The following is an 18,801-nucleotide window of genomic DNA, read 5'->3' as shown; positions in this document are numbered from 1 at the left end:
TCTCTCTCCCCGTGTCTCTCTCTTTCCGTGTCTCTCCCCATGTCTCTCTCTCCCCGTGTCTCCATCTCCCCGTGTCTCCATCTCCCCGTGTCTCCATCTCCCCGTGTCTCCATCTCCCCGTGTCTCCATCTCCCCGTGTCTCTCTCCCCGTGTCTGTCTCTCCCCGTGTCTCTCTCTCTCCCCGTGCCTCTCTCTCTCCCCGTGTCTCTCTCTCCCCGTGTCTCTCTCTCCCCGTGTCTCTCTCTCCCCGTGTCTCTCTCTCCCCGTGTCTCTCTCTCCCCGTGTCCGCCTCTCCCCGTGTTTCTCTCCCTCTGTCTCCATCTCCCCGTGTCTCTCTCTTTCCGTGTCTCTCTCTCCCCGTGTCTCTCTCTCTCCCCGTGTCCGCCTCTCCCCGTGTTTCCCTCCCTCTGTCTCCATCTCCCCCCATCTCTCTCCCTCTCTCGCCCCATCTCCCCCATCATCTCCCCCATATCTCCCCCATCATCTCCCCCTCTCTTCGTCATCTCTCTCATCTCTCCCCCATCTCTCTCATCTCTCCCCCATCTCTCTCCCCCATCTCTCGCCCATCTCCCCCATCATCTCCCCCTCTCTTCCTCATCTCTCTCATCTCTCCCCCATCTCTCTCATCTCTCCCCCATCTCTCTCCCCCATCTCTCGCCCATCTCCCCCATCATCTCCCCCATATCTCCCCCATCATCTCCCCCTCTCTTCCTCATCTCTCTCATCTCTCCCCCATCTCTCTCATCTCTCCCCCATCTCTCTCCCCCATCTCTCGCCCATCTCCCCCATCATCTCCCCCATATCTCCCCCATCATCTCCCCCTCTCTTCCTCATCTCTCTCATCTCTCCCCCATCTCTCTCATCTCTCCCCCATCTCTCTCCCCCATCTCTCGCCCATCTCCCCCATCATCTCCCCCATATCTCCCCCATCATCTCCCCCTCTCTTCCTCATCTCTCTCATCTCTCCCCCATCTCTCTCATCTCTCCCCCATCTCTCTCATCTCTCCCCATCTCTCGCCCCATCTCCCCCATCATCTCCCCCTCTCTTCCTCATCTCTCTCATCTCTCCCCCATCTCTCTCCCCCATCTCTCTCACTTTCCCCCATCTCTCTCCCCCATCTCTCTCCGCCATCATCTCCCCCCCCCCCTCTCCCTCCACTCACCCCCCCCTCCCTCCCCTCTCCCTCCACTCACCCCACCCCTCCCCCCCCCCCCCCTCTCTAATACAGAGACGCCCACAGCAGCAGTAACCTCACTTCTCTGGGAAAGCCGGCTCAGGACTTGAACCCCTCACACTCCACCTCCTCCGCCACCTCCTCCGCCACCTCCTCCGCCGCCGCCTCGTCAGCCATGGCCACTTCATCCTCCTCGTCGCCGTGCTGCCTGCTCTCGCCTAGCGCGGCCCTGCCCTCGCAGCCGCCGGGCATTGTGGGAGCTGCGGCGGCCATGCTGCCGCCACCACAGTCATCGCCTTCGATGGGTTTAGAGGTGAGCGGGAGGGTGGGGGGCATGGTGAGTCTGTGGGTCTCTGTGTGGTGGTGAGTCTGTGGGTCTCTGTGTGGTGAGTCTGTGGGTCTCTGTGCGGTGAGTCTGTGGGTCTCTGTGTGGTGGTGAGTCTATGGGTCTCTGTGTGGTGGTGAGTCTGTGGGTCTCTGTGTGGTGAGTCTGTGGGTCTCTGTGTGGTGAGTCTGTGGGTCTCTGTGCGGTGGTGAGTCTGTGGGTCTCTGTGTGGTGGTGAGTCTGTGGGTCTCTGTGTGGTGGTGAGTCTGTGGGTCTCTGTGTGGTGAGTCTGTGGGTCTCTGTGCGGTGGTGAGTCTGTGGGTCTCTGTGTGGTGAGTCTGTGGGTCTCTGTGTGGTGAGTCTGTGGGTCTCTGTGTGGTGAGTCTGTGGGTCTCTGTGTGGTGGTGAGTCTGTGGGTCTCTGTGTGGTGAGTCTGTGGGTCTCTGTGTGGTGAGTCTGTGGGTCTCTGTGTGGTGGTGAGTCTGTGGGTCTCTGTGTGGTGGTGAGTCTGTGGGTCTCTGTGTGGTGAGTCTATGGGTCTCTGTGTGGTGGTGAGTCTGTGGGTCTCTGTGTGGTGGTGAGTCTGTGGGTCTCTGTGTGGTGAGTCTATGGGTCTCTGTGTGGTGGTGAGTCTGTGGGTCTCTGTGTGGTGAGTCTGTGGGTCTCTGTGTGGTGAGTCTGTGGGTCTCTGTGTGGTGAGTCTGTGGGTCTCTGTGTGGTGAGTCTGTGGGTCTCTGTGTGGTGGTGAGTCTGTGGGTCTCTGTGTGGTGAGTCTGTGGGTCTCTGTGTGGTGAGTCTGTGGGTCTCTGTGTGGTGGTGAGTCTGTGGGTCTCTGTGTGGTGGTGAGTCTGTGGGTCTCTGTGTGGTGAGTCTATGGGTCTCTGTGTGGTGGTGAGTCTGTGGGTCTCTGTGTGGTGGTGAGTCTGTGGGTCTCTGTGTGGTGAGTCTATGGGTCTCTGTGTGGTGGTGAGTCTGTGGGTCTCTGTGTGGTGAGTCTGTGGGTCTCTGTGTGGTGAGTCTGTGGGTCTCTGTGTGGTGAGTCTGTGGGTCTCTGTGTGGTGGTGAGTCTGTGGGTCTCTGTGTGGTGAGTCTGTGGGTCTCTGTGTGGTGAGTCTGTGGGTCTCTGTGTGGTGAGTCTGTGGGTCTCTGTGTGGTGAGTCTGTGGGTCTCTGTGTGGTGAGTCTGTGGGTCTCTGTGTGGTGAGTCTGTGGGTCTCTGTGTGGTGAGTCTGTGGGTCTCTGTGTGGTGAGTCTGTGGGTCTCTGTGTGTGATGAGTCTGTGGGTCTCTGTGTGTGATGAGTCTATGGGTCTCTGTGTGTGATGAGTCTGTGGGTCTCTGTGTGGTGGTGAGTCTGTGGGTCTCTGTGTGGTGGTGAGTCTGTGGGTCTCTGTGTGGTGAGTCTGTGGGTCTCTGTGTGGTGGTGAGTCTGTGGGTCTCTGTGTGGTGAGTCTGTGGGTCTCTGTGTGGTGAGTCTGTGGGTCTCTGTGTGGTGAGTCTGTGGGTCTCTGTGTGGTGAGTCTGTGGGTCTCTGTGTGGTGAGTCTGTGGGTCTCTGTGTGGTGAGTCTGTGGGTCTCTGTGTGGTGAGTCTGTGGGTCTCTGTGTGTGATGAGTCTGTGGGTCTCTGTGTGTGATGAGTCTATGGGTCTCTGTGTGTGATGAGTCTGTGGGTCTCTGTGTGGTGGTGAGTCTGTGGGTCTCTGTGTGGTGGTGAGTCTGTGGGTCTCTGTGTGGTGAGTCTGTGGGTCTCTGTGTGGTGGTGAGTCTGTGGGTCTCTATGAGTGATTAGTCTATGAGTCTCTGTGTGTGATGAGTCTCTGTGTGTGATGATTCTATGGGTCTCTGTGTGGTGAGTCCGTGGGTCTCTGTGTGGTGAGTCTGTGGGTCTCTGTGTGGTGAGTCTGTGGGTCTCTTTGTGGCTCTGTGGGTCTCTGTGTGGTGAGTCTGTGGGTCTCTGTGTGGTGAGTCTGTGGGTCTCTGTGCGGTGGTGAGTCTGTGGGTCTCTGTGTGGTGAGTCTGTGGGTCTCTGTGTGGTGAGTCTATGGGTCTCTGTGTGGTGAGTCTGTGGGTCTCTGTGTGGTGAGTCTGTGGGTCTCTGTGTGGTGAGTCTGTGGGTCTCTGTGTGGTGAGTCTGTGGGTCTCTGTGTGGTGAGTCTGTGGGTCTCTGTGTGGTGAGTCTGTGGGTCTCTGTGTGGTGAGTCTGTGGGTCTCTGTGTGGTGAGTCTGTGGGTCTCTGTGTCGTGAGTCTGTGGGTCTCTGTGTGGTGAGTCTGTGGGTCTCTGTGTGGTGGTGAGTCTGTGGGTCTCTGTGTGGTGAGTCTGTGGGTCTCTGTGTGGTGAGTCTGTGGGTCTCTTTGTGGCTCTGTGGGTCTCTGTGTGGTGAGTCTGTGGGTCTCTGTGTGGTGAGTCTGTGGGTCTCTGTGCGGTGGTGAGTCTGTGGGTCTCTGTGTGGTGAGTCTGTGGGTCTCTGTGTGGTGAGTCTATGGGTCTCTGTGTGGTGAGTCTGTGGGTCTCTGTGTGGTGAGTCTGTGGGTCTCTGTGTGGTGAGTCTGTGGGTCTCTGTGTGGTGAGTCTGTGGGTCTCTGTGTGGTGAGTCTGTGGGTCTCTGTGTGGTGAGTCTGTGGGTCTCTGTGTGGTGAGTCTGTGGGTCTCTGTGTGGTGAGTCTGTGGGTCTCTGTGTGGTGAGTCTGTGGGTCTCTGTGTGGTGGTGAGTCTGTGGGTCTCTGTGTGGTGAGTCTGTGGGTCTCTGTGTGGTGGTGAGTCTGTGGGTCTCTATGAGTGATTAGTCTATGAGTCTCTGTGTGTGATGAGTCTCTGTGTGTGATGATTCTATGGGTCTCTGTGTGGTGAGTCCGTGGGTCTCTGTGTGGTGAGTCTGTGGGTCTCTGTGCGGTGAGTCTGTGGGTCTCTGTGTGGTGAGTCTGTGGGTCTCTGTGCGGTGGTGAGTCTGTGGGTCTCTGTGCGGTGAGTCTGTGGGTCTCTGTGTGGTGAGTCTGTGGGTCTCTGTGTGGTGGTGAGTCTGTGGGTCTCTGTGTGGTGGTGAGTCTGTGGGTCTCTGTGTGGTGGTGAGTCTGTGGGTCTCTGTGTGGTGGTGAGTCTGTGGGTCTCTGTGTGGTGGTGAGTCTGTGGGTCTCTGTGTGGTGAGTCTGTGGGTCTCTGTGTGGTGGTGAGTCTGTGGGTCTCTGTGTGGTGGTGAGTCTGTGGGTCTCTGTGTGGTGGTGAGTCTGTGGGTCTCTGTGGGTCTCTGTTTGGTGAGTCTATGGGTCTCTATGTGGTGAGTCTGTGGGTCTCTGTGTGAGTCTGTGGGTCTCTGTGTGAGTCTGTGGGTCTCTCTGTGAGTCTGTGGGTCTCTGTGTGGTGAGTCTGTGGGTCTCTGTGGGTCTCTGTGTGGTGAGTCTATGGGTCTCTGTGTGGTGAGTCTGTGGGTCTCTGTGTGGTGAGTCTGTGGGTCTCTGTGCGGTGAGTCTGTGGGTCTCTGTGTGAGTCTGTGGGTCTCTGTGAGTCTGTGGGTCTCTCTGTGAGTCTGTGGGTCTCTGTGTGAGTCTGTGGGTCTCTTTGTGGTGAGTGTGTGGGTCTCTGTGTGGTGAGTCTGTGGGTCTCTGTGTGGTGAGTCTGTGGGTCTCTTTGTGGTGAGTCTGTGGGTCTCTGTGTGGTGAGTCTGTGGGTCTCTGTGTGGTGAGTCTGTGGGTCTCTGTGTGGTGAGTCTGTGGGTCTCTGTGTGGTGAGTCTGTGGGTCTCTGTGCGGTGGTGAGTCTGTGGGTCTCTGTGTGGTGGTGAGTCTGTGGGTCTCTGTGTGGTGGTGAGTCTGTGGGTCTCTCTGTGAGTCTGTGGGTCTCTCTGTGAGTCTGTGGGTCTCTGTGTGAGTCTGTGGGTCTCTGTGTGGTGAGTCTATGGGTCTCTGTGTGGTGAGTCTGTGGGTCTCTGTGTGGTGAGTCTGTGGGTCTCTGTGTGGTGAGTCTGTGGGTCTCTGTGTGGTGAGTCTGTGGGTATCTGTGTGGTGAGTCTGTGGGTCTCTGTGTGGTGAGTCTGTGGGTCTCTGTGCGGTGAGTCTGTGGGTCTCTGTGTGGTGAGTCTGTGGGTCTCTGTGTGATGAGTCTGTGGGTCTCTGTGTGGTGAGTCTGTGGGTCTTTGTGTGGTGAGTCTGTGGTTCTCTGTGTGGTGAGTCTGTGGGTCTCTGTGTGGTGAGTCTGTGGGTCTCTGTGTGATAAGTCTGTGGGACTCTCTGTGTGGTGAGTCTGTGGGTCTCTGTGTGGTGAGTCTGTGGGTCTCTGTGTGGTGAGTCTGTGGGTCTCTGTGTGGTGAGTCTGTGGGTCTCTGTGTGGTGAGTCTGTGGGTCTCTGTGTGGTGAGTCTGTGGGTCTCTGTGCGGTGAGTCTGTGGGTCTCTGTGCGGTGAGTCTGTGGGTCTCTGTGCGGTGAGTCTGTGGGTCTCTTTGTGGTGAGTCTATGGGTCTCTGTGTGGTGAGTCTGTGGGTCTCTGTGGGTCTCTGTGTAATGAGTCTGGGTCTCTTTGTGGTGAGTCTATGGGTCTCTGTGTGGTGAGTCTGTGGGTCTCTGTGTGGTGAGTCTATGGGTCTCTGTGTGGTGAGTCTGTGGATCTCTGTGTGGTGAGTCTGTGGGTCTCTGTGTGGTGAGTCTGTGGGTCTCTGTGTGGTGTGAGTCTGTGGGTCTCTGTGTGGTGAGTCTGTGGGTCTCTGTGTGGTGAGTCTGTGGGTCTCTTTGTGGTGAATCTATGGGTCTCTGTGTGGTGAGTCTGTGGGTCTCTGTGGTGAGTCTGTGGGTCTCTGTGTGGTGAGTCTGTGGGTCTCTGTGTGGTGAGGTTGTGGGTCTCTGTGCGGTGAGTCTGTGGGTCTCTGTGCGGTGAGTCTGTGGGTCTCTGTGCGGTGAGTCTGTGGGTCTCTGTGTGGTGAGTCTGTGGGTCTCTGTGTGGTGAGTCTGTGGGTCTCTGTGTGGTGAGTCTGTGGGTCTCTTTGTGGTGAGTCTATGGGTCTCTGTGTGGTGAGTCTGTGGGTCTCTGTGTGGTGAGTCTGTGGGTCTGTGTGTGGTGAGTCTGTGGGTCTCTGTGTGGTGAGTCTATGGGTCTTTGTGTAATGAGTCTGTGGATCTCTTTGTGATGAGTTTATGGGTCTCTGTGTGGTGGTGAGTCTGTGGGTCTCTGTGTGGTGGTGAGTCTGTGGGTCTCTGTGTGGTGAGTCTGTGGGTCTCTGTGCGGTGAGTCTGTGGGTCTCTGTGTGGTGAGTCTGTGGGTCTCTGTGTGGTGAGTCTGTGGGTCTCTTGTGTGGTGAGTCTGTGGGTCTCTTTGTGGTGAGTCTGTGGGTCTCTTTGTGGTGAGTCTGTGGGGCTCTGTGCGGTGAGTCTGTGGGTCTCTGTGCGGTGAGTCTGTGGGTCTCTGTGCGGTGTGACTGTGGGTCTCTGTGCGGTGTGAGTCTGTGGGTCTCTGTGCGGTGAGTCTGTGGGTCTCTGTGTGGTGAGTCTGTGGGTCTCTGTGTGGTGAGTCTGTGGGTCTCTGTGTGGTGAGTCTGTGGGTCTCTGTGTGGTGAGACTGTGGGTCTCTGTGTGGTGAGCCTGTGGGTCTCTGTGCGGTGAGTCTGTGGGTCTCTGTGTGGTGAGTCTGTGGGTCTCTGTGTGGTGAGTCTGTGGGTCTCTGTGTGGTGAGTCTGTTGGTCTCTGTGTGGTGAGTCTATGGGTCTCTGTGTGGTGAGCCTGTGGGTCTCTGTGCCGTGAGTCTGTGGGTCTCTGTGTGGTGAGTCTGTGGGTCTCTGTGCGGTGAGTCTGTGGGTCTCTGTGCGGTGAGTCTGTGGGTCTCTGTGCGGTGAGTCTGTGGGTCTCTGTGTGGTGAGTCTGTGGGTCTCTGTGTGGTGAGTCTGTGGGTCTCTGTGCGGTGAGTGTGTGGGTCTCTGTGTGGTGAGTCTGTGGGTCTCTGTGTGGTGAGTCTGTGGGTCTCTTTGTGGTGAGTCTATGGGTCTCTGTGCGGTGAGTGTGTGGGTCTCTGTGTGGTGAGTCTGTGGGTCTCTGTGCGGTGAGTCTGTGGGTCTCTGTGTGGGTCTCTGTGCGGTGAGTCTGTGGGCCTCTGTGTGGTGAGTCTGTGTCTCTGTGCGGTGAGTCTGTGGGTCTCTGTGTGGTGAGTCTGTGGGTCTCTGTGTGGTGAGTCTATGGGTCTCTGTGTGGTGAGTCTGTGGGTCTCTGTGTGGTGAGTCTGTGGGTCTCTGTGTGGTGGTGAGTCTGTGGGTCTCTGTGTGGTGGTGAGTCTGTGGGTCTCTGTGTGGTGGTGAGTCTGTGGGTCTCTGTGGGTCTCTGTTTGGTGAGTCTATGGGTCTCTATGTGGTGAGTCTGTGGGTCTCTGTGTGAGTCTGTGGGTCTCTGTGTGAGTCTGTGGGTCTCTCTGTGAGTCTGTGGGTCTCTGTGTGGTGAGTCTGTGGGTCTCTGTGGGTCTCTGTGTGGTGAGTCTATGGGTCTCTGTGTGGTGAGTCTGTGGGTCTCTGTGTGGTGAGTCTGTGGGTCTCTGTGCGGTGAGTCTGTGGGTCTCTGTGTGAGTCTGTGGGTCTCTGTGAGTCTGTGGGTCTCTCTGTGAGTCTGTGGGTCTCTGTGTGAGTCTGTGGGTCTCTTTGTGGTGAGTGTGTGGGTCTCTGTGTGGTGAGTCTGTGGGTCTCTGTGTGGTGAGTCTGTGGGTCTCTTTGTGGTGAGTCTGTGGGTCTCTGTGTGGTGAGTCTGTGGGTCTCTGTGTGGTGAGTCTGTGGGTCTCTGTGTGGTGAGTCTGTGGGTCTCTGTGTGGTGAGTCTGTGGGTCTCTGTGCGGTGGTGAGTCTGTGGGTCTCTGTGTGGTGGTGAGTCTGTGGGTCTCTGTGTGGTGGTGAGTCTGTGGGTCTCTCTGTGAGTCTGTGGGTCTCTCTGTGAGTCTGTGGGTCTCTGTGTGAGTCTGTGGGTCTCTGTGTGGTGAGTCTATGGGTCTCTGTGTGGTGAGTCTGTGGGTCTCTGTGTGGTGAGTCTGTGGGTCTCTGTGTGGTGAGTCTGTGGGTCTCTGTGTGGTGAGTCTGTGGGTATCTGTGTGGTGAGTCTGTGGGTCTCTGTGTGGTGAGTCTGTGGGTCTCTGTGCGGTGAGTCTGTGGGTCTCTGTGTGGTGAGTCTGTGGGTCTCTGTGTGATGAGTCTGTGGGTCTCTGTGTGGTGAGTCTGTGGGTCTCTGTGTGGTGAGTCTGTGGTTCTCTGTGTGGTGAGTCTGTGGGTCTCTGTGTGGTGAGTCTGTGGGTCTCTGTGTGATAAGTCTGTGGGACTCTCTGTGTGGTGAGTCTGTGGGTCTCTGTGTGGTGAGTCTGTGGGTCTCTGTGTGGTGAGTCTGTGGGTCTCTGTGTGGTGAGTCTGTGGGTCTCTGTGTGGTGAGTCTGTGGGTCTCTGTGTGGTGAGTCTGTGGGTCTCTGTGCGGTGAGTCTGTGGGTCTCTGTGCGGTGAGTCTGTGGGTCTCTGTGCGGTGAGTCTGTGGGTCTCTTTGTGGTGAGTCTATGGGTCTCTGTGTGGTGAGTCTGTGGGTCTCTGTGGGTCTCTGTGTAATGAGTCTGGGTCTCTTTGTGGTGAGTCTATGGGTCTCTGTGTGGTGAGTCTGTGGGTCTCTGTGTGGTGAGTCTATGGGTCTCTGTGTGGTGAGTCTGTGGATCTCTGTGTGGTGAGTCTGTGGGTCTCTGTGTGGTGAGTCTGTGGGTCTCTGTGTGGTGTGAGTCTGTGGGTCTCTGTGTGGTGAGTCTGTGGGTCTCTGTGTGGTGAGTCTGTGGGTCTCTTTGTGGTGAATCTATGGGTCTCTGTGTGGTGAGTCTGTGGGTCTCTGTGGTGAGTCTGTGGGTCTCTGTGTGGTGAGTCTGTGGGTCTCTGTGTGGTGAGGTTGTGGGTCTCTGTGCGGTGAGTCTGTGGGTCTCTGTGCGGTGAGTCTGTGGGTCTCTGTGCGGTGAGTCTGTGGGTCTCTGTGTGGTGAGTCTGTGGGTCTCTGTGTGGTGAGTCTGTGGGTCTCTGTGTGGTGAGTCTGTGGGTCTCTTTGTGGTGAGTCTATGGGTCTCTGTGTGGTGAGTCTGTGGGTCTCTGTGTGGTGAGTCTGTGGGTCTGTGTGTGGTGAGTCTGTGGGTCTCTGTGTGGTGAGTCTATGGGTCTTTGTGTAATGAGTCTGTGGATCTCTTTGTGATGAGTTTATGGGTCTCTGTGTGGTGGTGAGTCTGTGGGTCTCTGTGTGGTGGTGAGTCTGTGGGTCTCTGTGTGGTGAGTCTGTGGGTCTCTGTGCGGTGAGTCTGTGGGTCTCTGTGTGGTGAGTCTGTGGGTCTCTGTGTGGTGAGTCTGTGGGTCTCTTGTGTGGTGAGTCTGTGGGTCTCTTTGTGGTGAGTCTGTGGGTCTCTTTGTGGTGAGTCTGTGGGGCTCTGTGCGGTGAGTCTGTGGGTCTCTGTGCGGTGAGTCTGTGGGTCTCTGTGCGGTGTGACTGTGGGTCTCTGTGCGGTGTGAGTCTGTGGGTCTCTGTGCGGTGAGTCTGTGGGTCTCTGTGTGGTGAGTCTGTGGGTCTCTGTGTGGTGAGTCTGTGGGTCTCTGTGTGGTGAGTCTGTGGGTCTCTGTGTGGTGAGACTGTGGGTCTCTGTGTGGTGAGCCTGTGGGTCTCTGTGCGGTGAGTCTGTGGGTCTCTGTGTGGTGAGTCTGTGGGTCTCTGTGTGGTGAGTCTGTGGGTCTCTGTGTGGTGAGTCTGTGGGTCTCTGTGTGGTGAGTCTATGGGTCTCTGTGTGGTGAGCCTGTGGGTCTCTGTGCCGTGAGTCTGTGGGTCTCTGTGTGGTGAGTCTGTGGGTCTCTGTGCGGTGAGTCTGTGGGTCTCTGTGCGGTGAGTCTGTGGGTCTCTGTGCGGTGAGTCTGTGGGTCTCTGTGTGGTGAGTCTGTGGGTCTCTGTGTGGTGAGTCTGTGGGTCTCTGTGCGGTGAGTGTGTGGGTCTCTGTGTGGTGAGTCTGTGGGTCTCTGTGTGGTGAGTCTGTGGGTCTCTTTGTGGTGAGTCTATGGGTCTCTGTGCGGTGAGTGTGTGGGTCTCTGTGTGGTGAGTCTGTGGGTCTCTGTGCGGTGAGTCTGTGGGTCTCTGTGTGGGTCTCTGTGCGGTGAGTCTGTGGGCCTCTGTGTGGTGAGTCTGTGTCTCTGTGCGGTGAGTCTGTGGGTCTCTGTGTGGTGAGTCTGTGGGTCTCTGTGTGGTGAGTCTATGGGTCTCTGTGTGGTGAGTCTGTGGGTCTCTGTGTGGTGAGTCTGTGGGTCTCTGTGTGATGAGTCTATGGGTCTCTGTGTGATGAGTCTGTGGGTCTCTGTGCGGTGAGTCTGTGGGTCTCTGTGCGGTGAGTCTGTGGGTCTCTGTGTGGTGAGTCTGTGGATCTCTGTGTGGTGTGAGTCTGTGGGTCTCTGTGCGGTGAGTCTGTGGGTCTCTGTGTGGTGAGTCTGTGGGTCTCTGTGCGGTGAGTCTGTGGGTCTCTGTGCGGTGAGTCTGTGGGTCTCTGTGTGGTGAGTCTGTGGGTCTCTGTGCGGTGAGTCTGTGGGTCTCTGTGCGGTGAGTCTGTGGGTCTCTGTACGGTGATTCTGTGGGTCTCTGTGTGGTGAGTCTGTGGGTCTCTGTGGTGAGTCTGTGGGTCTCTGTGTGGTGAGTCTGTGGGTCTCTGTGTGGTGAGTCTGTGGCTCTCTGTGCGGTGAGTGTGTGGGTCTCTGTGTGGTGAGTCTGTGGGTCTCTTTGTGGTGAGTCTATGGGTCTCTGTGTGGTGAGTCTGTGGGTCTCTGTGTGGTGAGTCTGTGGGTCTCTGTGGTGAGTCTGTGGGTCTCTGTGGTGAGTCTGTGGGTCTCTGTGTGGTGAGTCTGTGGGTCTCTGTGTGGTGAGTCTATGGGTCTCTGTGTGGTGAGTCTGTGGGTCTCTGTGCGGTGAGTCTGTGGGTCTCTGTGTGGTGAGCCTGTGGGTCTCTGTGCGGTGAGTCTGTGGGTCTCTGTGCGGTGAGTCTGTGGGTCTCTGTGTGGTGTGAGTCTGTGGGTCTCTGTGTGGTGAGTCTGTGGGTCTCTGTGTGGTGAGTCTGTGGATCTCTGTGTGGTGAGTCTGTGGGTCTCTGTGCGGTGAGACTGTGGGTCTCTGTGCGGTGAGTCTGTGGGTCTCTGTGTGATGAGTCTGTGGGTCTCTGTGTGATGAGTCTATGGGTCTCTGTGTGATGAGTCTGTGGGTCTCTGTGTGGTGAGTCTGTGGGTCTCTGTGTGGTGAGCCTGTGGGTCTCTGTGCCGTGAGTCTGTGGGTCTCTGTGTGGTGAGTCTGTGGGTCTCTGTGCGGTGAGTCTGTGGGTCTCTGTGTGGTGAGTCTGTGGGTCTCTGTGCGGTGAGTCTGTGGGTCTCTGTGTGGTGAGTCTGTGGGTCTCTGTGTGGTGAGTCTGTGGGTCTCTGTGCGGTGAGTCTGTGGGTCTCTGTGCGGTGAGTCTGTGGGTCTCTGTGCGGTGAGTCTGTGGGTCTCTGTGTGATGAGTCTATGGGTCTCTGTGTGATGAGTCTGTGGGTTTCTGTGCGGTGAGTCTGTGGGTCTCTGTGCGGTGAGTCTGTGGGTCTCTGTGTGGTGAGACTGTGGGTCTCTGTGTGGTGAGTCTGTGGGTCTCTGTGCGGTGAGTCTGTGGGTCTCTGCGGTGAGTCTGTGGGTCTCTGTGTGGTGTGAGTCTGTGGGTCTCTGTGCGGTGAGTCTGTGGGTCTCTGTGTGATGAGTCTGTGGGTCTCTGTGTGATGAGTCTGTGGGTCTCTGTGCGGTGAGTCTGTGGGTCTCTGTGCTGTGAGTCCGTGGGTCTCTGTGTGGTGAGTCTGTGGGTCTCTGTGCGGTGAGTCTGTGGGTCTCTGTGTGGTGAGTCTGTGGGTCTCTGTGCGGTGAGTCTGTGGGTCTCTGTGTGGTGAGTCTGTGGGTCTCTGTGTGGTGAGTCTGTGGGTCTCTGTGCGGTGAGTCTGTGGGTCTCTGTGCGGTGAGTCTGTGGGTCTCTGTGTGTGAGTCTGTGGGTCTCTGTGTGGTGAGTCTGTGGGTCTCTGTGTAGTGAGTCTGTGGGTCTCTGTGTGGTGAGTCTGTGGGTCTCTGTGCGGTGAGTCTGTGGGTCTCTGTGTGGTGTGAGTCTATGGGTCTCTGGGTGGTGAGTCTGTGGGTCTCTGTGCGGTGAGTCTGTGGGTCTCTGTGCGGTGAGTCTATGGGTCTCTGTGTGGTGTGAGTCTATGGGTCTCTGTGTGGTGAGTCTGTGGGTCTCTGTGCGGTGAGTCTGTGGGTCTCTGTGTGGTGAGTCTGTGGGTCTCTGTGTGGTGAGTCTATGGGTCTGTGCGATGAGTCTGTGGGTCTCTGTGTGGTGAGTCTGTGGGTCTCTGTGTGGTGAGTCTGTGGGTCTCTGTGCGGTGAGTCTATGGGTCTCTGTGTGGTGTGAGTCTATGGGTCTCTGTGTGGTGAGTCTCTGGGTCTCTGTGCGGTGAGTCTGTGGGTCTCTGTGCGGTGAGTCTGTGGGTCTCTGTGTGGTGAGTCTGTGGGTCTCTGTGTGGTGTGAGTCTGTGGGTCTCTGTGCGGTGAGTCTGTGGGTCTCTGTGTGGTGAGTCTGTGGGTCTCTGTGTGGTGTGAGTCTGTGGGTCTCTGTGCGGTGAGTCTGTGGGTCTCTGTGTGAGTGAGTCTGTGTGTCTCTGTGTGGTGAGTCTGTGGGTCTCTGTGTGGTGAGTCTGTGGGTCTCTGTGTGGTGAGTCTGTGGGTCTCTGTGTGGTGAGTCTGTGAGTCTCTGTGTGGTGGGTCTCTGTGTGATGAGTCTGTGGGTCTCTGTGCGGTGAGTCTGTGGGTCTCTGTGTGGTGAGTCTGTGGGTCTCTGTGCGGTGAGTCTTGTGGGTCTCTGTGCGGTGAGTCTGTGGGTCTCTGCCGTGAGTCTGTGGGTCTCTGTGCGGTGAGTCTGTGGGTCTCTGTGCGGTGAGTCTGTGGGTCTCTGTGCGGTGAGTCTGTGGGTCTGTGTGGTGAGTCTATGGGTCTCTCTGTGGTGAGTCTGTGGGTCTCTGTGCGGTGAGTCTGTGGGTCTCTGTGTGGTGAGTCTGTGGGTCTCTGTGCCGTGAGTCTGTGGGTCTCTGTGCCGTGAGTCTGTGGGTCTCTGTGTGGTGTGAGTCTATGGGGCTCTGTGTGGTGAGTCTATGGGTCTCTTTGCGGTGAGGCTGTGGGTCTCTGTGTGGTGAGTCTGTGGGTCTCTGTGCCTTGAGTCTATGGGTCTGTGTGGTGAGTCTGTGGGTCTCTGTGTGGTGAGTCTGTGGATCTCTGTGTGGTGAGTCTGTGGGTCTCTGTGTGGTGAGTCTGTGGGTCTCTGTGTGGTGAGTGTGTGGGTCTCTGTGCGGTGAGTCTGTGGGTCTCTGTGTGGTGAGTCTGTGGGTCTCTGTGTGGTGAGTCTGTGGGTCTCTGTGTGGTGAGTCTGTGGGTCTCTGTGCGGTGAGTGTGTGGGTCTCTGTGCGGTGAGTCTGTGGGTCTCTGTGTGGTGAGTCTGTGGGTCTCTGTGTGGTGAGTCTGTGGGTCTCTGTGTGGTGAGTCTATGGGTCTCTGTGTGGTGAGTCTATGGGTCTCTGTGTGGTGAGTCTATGGGTCTCTGTGTGGTGAGTCTATGGGTCTCTGTGTGGTGAGTCTATGGGTCTCTGTGTGGTGAGTCTATGGGTCTCTGTGCCGTGAGTCTGTGGGCCTCTGTGCCGTGAGTCTGTGGGTCTCTGTGCGGTGAGTCTGTGGATCTCTGTGTGGTGTGAGTCTGTGGATCTCTGTGTGGTGAGTCTGTGGGTCTCTGTGTGGTGAGTCTATGGGTCTCTGTGTGGTGAGTCTATGGGTCTCTGTGTGGTGAGTCTGTGGGTCTCTGTGTGGTGAGTCTGTGGGTCTCTGTGTGGTGAGTCTGTGGGTCTCTGTGTGGTGAGTCTATGGGTCTCTGTGTGGTGAGTCTATGGGTCTCTGTGTGGTGAGTCTGTGGTTCTTTGTGCGGTGAGTCTGTGGGTCTGTCATCCCCAGGTTGGTGGGCCTAGCCTGATGACGTCATCACAAGGGAGCAACGCCATTGGCCAGGCCGGCATGTTGACGTCGCAAGGGAGCAATGCCATTGGACAGCAGGGCATGTCCGCTGACTCGAGAACAGCCTATCAGACGGCGAGAGGATCGCCCCAGAATGACATGTCACAGGTGCTGTGTGGACTAGCCTAGGGGCACCCCCAGTGGTAGCTGTCTGTACATCAGCCTGCTGTCAGTAGTAGCAGTAGGGGGCTGTGTGGTCTAGCCTAGGGGCACCCCCAGTGGCAGCTGTCTCTGTACATCAGCCGGCTGTCAGTAGCAGCAGTAGGGGCTGTGTGGTCTAGCCTAGGGGCACCCCCAGTGTCAGCTGTCTCTGTACTACATCAGGCTGCTGTCAGTAGTAGCAGTAGGGGCTGTGTGGTCTAGCCTCGGGGCATCCCCAGTGTCAGCTGTCTCTGTACATCAGCCTGCTGTCAGTAGTAGCAGTAGGGGGCTGTGTGGTCTAGCCTAGGGGCACCCCCAGTGTCAGCTGTCTCTGTACATCAGCCTGCTGTCAGTAGTAGCAGTAGGGGCTGTGTGGTCTAGCCTAGGGGCACCCCCAGTGACAGCTGTCTCTGTACATCAGCCTGCTGTCAGTAGTAGCAGTAGGGGGCTGTGTGGCCTAGCCTAGGGGCACCCCCAGTGACAGCTGTCTCTGTACATCAGCCTGCTGTCAGTAGTAGCAGTAGGGGCTGTGTGGTCTAGCCTAGGGGTACCCCCAGTGGCAGCTGTCTGTACATCAGCCTGCTGTCAGTAGTAGCAGTAGGGGGCTGTGTGGCCTAGCCTCGGGGCACCCCCAGTGTCAGCTGTCTCTGTACATCAGCCTGCTGTCAGTAGCAGCAGTAGGGGGCTGTGTGGTCTAGCCTAGGGGCACCCCCAGTGTCAGCTGTCTCTGTACATCAGCCTGCTGTCAGTAGTAGCAGTAGGGGGCTGTGTGGTCTAGCCTAGGGGCACCCCCAGTGTCAGCTGTCTCTGTACGTCAGCCTGCTGTCAGTAGTAGCAGTAGGGGCTGTGTGGTCTAGCCTAGGGGCACCCCTAGTGGCAGCTGTCTCTGTACATCAGCCTGCTGTCAGTAGTAGCAGTAGGGGCTGTGTGGTCTAGCCTAGGGGTACCCCCAGTGGCAGCTGTCTGTACATCAGCCTGCTGTCAGTAGTAGCATTAGGGGCTGTGTGGTCTAGCCTAGGGGCACCCCCAGTGTCAGCTGTTTCTGTACATCAGCCTGCTGTCAGTAGTAGCAGTAGGGGCTGTGTGGTCTAGCCTAGGGGCACCCCCAGTGGCAGCTGTCTCTGTCCATCAGTCCGCTGTCAGTAGTAGTAGTAGGGGGCTGTGTGGTCTAGCCTAGGGGCACCCCCAGTGGCAGCTGTCTCTGTACATCAGTCCGCTGTCAGTTTGGGTGTACGGAGGTGCTCTGTGTAATTGCTCGGCGTGTCTCTCCGCCTGTCTGCAGACCGCCTATGGATCGGTCCGGACTGGAACATCTCATGATGGTGCGTGCATACGTGTGTGTGTGTCTGTGTGTGTGTCTGTGTGTGTCTGTGTGTGTCTGTGTGTACCTGTGTCTGTGTGTGTGTGTCTCAGTGTAGTGGTTAGCGCTACGCTGCGCTATGAACCTGGCGACACGGGTTCGATTCCCGCTCACGGCCAACACCGGTGACGATTATCTGACCCGGTCCAGGGCCTCCCCAAGGTCAACTCAGCCTACAAATGAGTACCTGGTGTAGCGGTGGTGTAGTGTAGTAAACATCGCTAGCACTGGGGAGACAAAGGCGGCCGGGCGTGGTGCTGGCCACCCACCCCCTCGTGTGCTGTGCCGGCCTTCATAGGTGCTGCTCGCTAACAACACTTGCCCCTACAGTCTGTTAAGGCTATATGGGGGATCTTTGTGTCTGTGTGTGTGTGTCTTGTGTGTCTGACTGGGAGCGGGAGTGTAGCGGTTAGCGCTACGCTGCGCTACAAACCCGGGCTTTGTCTTTGTTGATGTGTGTTGAGATGATGGTAGCTGATGTGTAAGTAGGTAGTAGATCATAGTATCTGGGTTTAACCAGCAGACCTGGATTGTGTCAAGAGCTCACAAATCCTCGAAAGATCTGGGCAAGGTCCCATCGGTGAGCTCGTCCGGCAGGCAAGGCTGCGTTGGCTGGGTCATGTAGCCCGCATGCCCAGCCACCGCATGCCCAAACAGCTTTTGTTTGGCCGGATCGAGGGGGCAAAACGGGCGCGGCACGGGCTAGAGAAGAGATGGAGTGATGTGGTACAGGAGGACGTGCAGCTGAGTGGACTTGCCGATGACCGGTACCAGCGGTGTCAAGATCGGACTCTGTGGAGGAGGCTCGTGAAGGATGCTACTGGGCAGTTGGAGGCAGTCGCCCTCCAATAGCAACGGAGGGCGGAGGAGCGACGCTCACAACAACGAGCGGAGTGCCGGGTGGCTAAAGCACAGCGAGTTGGCACAGTAGGGGGCACAGGTGGTGCATCAGCCAGTCATCTCAGTCAGTCGACCCGTGGCACCTGGGTCTGCCCCGTGACCTCCTGCCAGCGGGCGTTCGACACTTCACGTGGCCTCAGGGTGCACATAGCCTGGCACCCATGGCACCTGCTGGGTCTGTCCTGTGACCACCTCCTCATGCACCTAGCCTGGCACAGCAGTACAAGCCATGGCTCCTGCAGGGTCTGTCCCGTGATCTCCTGATGCACCTAGCCTGGCACAGCAGCACAACCCAAGGCACCTGCTGGGTCTGCCCCGAGACGTCCTGCCAGCGGGCGTTCGACACTTCACGTTGCCTCAACGTGCACCTAGCCTGGCACAGGCGCCATGGCGGTTGTTGTTGATGATGGTCGGTGTGTGTGCGTGTGTGTGTGTGTGCGTGCGCGCGTGTGTGTGTGTGTGCGTGCGTGCGTGTGTGTGCGTGTGTGTGCGTGTCTGTGTGCGTGTGTGTGTGCGTGTCTGTGTGTGTGTGCGTGTGTGCAGGTAAAGTTGAGAGCCAGTCACTGCTGGTATCAATGGGCGCATCACTCGCTCCCAATGCAGCAGCAGAGCTCGCCTCTCACACCAGGTGAGGCTGACACCTCACTCGCACACTCACCTAACGCTCACCTAGCACCTCACTCGCACCTCACTCACCTCACTCGCACCTCACACACTCACACACTCACACACACACACTCACACACTCGCCTAACGCTCACCTAGCACCTCACCTCACTCGCACACTCACACACACACTCGCACACTCACACACTCGCCTAACGCTCACCTAGCACCTCACCTCGCCTCACTCGCTCACTCACCTCACTCGCACACTCACGCACTCACACACTCGCCTAACGCTCACCTAGCACCTCACCTCACTCACCTCACTCGCTCACTCACCTCACTCGCACACTCACACACTCGCCTAACGCTCACCTAGCACCTCACCTCACCTCACTCGCACACTCACACACTCACACACTCGCACACTCACTCGCACACTCACCTAGCACTCACCTCACTCGCCCACTCGCTCGCTCACACGCACACTCGCACACTCGCACAGCACTCGCACACTCACACACTCACCCACTCGCACACTCGCACAGCACTCGCACACTCACACACTCGCCCACTCACACACTCACACACGCACACTCACACACTCGCACACTTGCACACTCACTCACGCGCGCACTCGCACACTCACACACTCGCACACTCACTCGCACAGCACTCACACACACACACTCACACTCGCACACTCACACAGCACTGACACACTCACGCACACTCGCGCACACACACACACACTCGCACACACACACTCGCACACACACACTCGCCCGTCTGTCCACCCACTCTCCCACCCATTCGCCCACCCACTCACCCACACACACACCCACTCACCTGCCCACCCGCTCACTCATCCGCCCATCCGCTCACCCAATGACCCACTCACCCGCCCACTCACCCGCCCTTCCCACTCGCCCTCCCACTCGTCCGCCCACTCGCCCACCCACTCGCCCACCCACTCGCCCGCCCTCCCACTCGTCCGCCCACTCGCCCGCCCTCCCACTCGTCCACCCACTCACCCGCCCTCCCACTCGTCCACCCACTCGCCCGCCCTCCCACTCGCCCTCCCACTCGTCCGCCCACTCACCCGCCCTCCCACTCGTCCACCCACTCACCCGCCCACCCGCTCCCCCGCCCACTGCCTCGCCCACCCAATCACCCACCCCACGTGTGCCGTGCCGGCCTTCATAGACGCTGCTCCTCCTGCTCCTCCTGCTCCTGCCGCTGCTGCTGAC

At 57.6% G+C, this 18,801-nt stretch overlaps 1 protein-coding gene across 10 annotated transcripts in view; it reads left to right on the top strand.

Moving 5' to 3' along the window:
* The window catches only part of LOC116938372 (uncharacterized), a 106,848-nt gene that overhangs the window by 39,614 nt on the left and 48,433 nt on the right, over window positions 1-18,801 (top strand). For all 10 annotated transcript variants that reach the window (XM_076063623.1, XM_076063627.1, XM_076063625.1 and 7 more), the window contains exons 16-19: window positions 1,230-1,488; window positions 14,485-14,652; window positions 15,968-16,007; window positions 17,489-17,573. In XM_076063623.1, the coding sequence (XP_075919738.1) occupies window positions 1,230-1,488; window positions 14,485-14,652; window positions 15,968-16,007; window positions 17,489-17,573 (552 nt within the window). The remainder of the gene's footprint in view (window positions 1-1,229; window positions 1,489-14,484; window positions 14,653-15,967; window positions 16,008-17,488; window positions 17,574-18,801) is intronic.

The sequence above is a fragment of the Petromyzon marinus genome, unplaced genomic scaffold, assembly GCF_048934315.1.
Source record: "Petromyzon marinus isolate PM22_M1 ecotype Great Lakes invasive population unplaced genomic scaffold, UKy_Petmar_22M1.pri1.0 PM_Scaffold_167, whole genome shotgun sequence".
Classification (NCBI taxonomy): Eukaryota; Metazoa; Chordata; class Hyperoartia; order Petromyzontiformes; family Petromyzontidae; genus Petromyzon; species Petromyzon marinus.
Note: the sequence above shows the minus strand (reverse complement) of the source record. Positions and strands in the feature narration are given on the sequence as shown.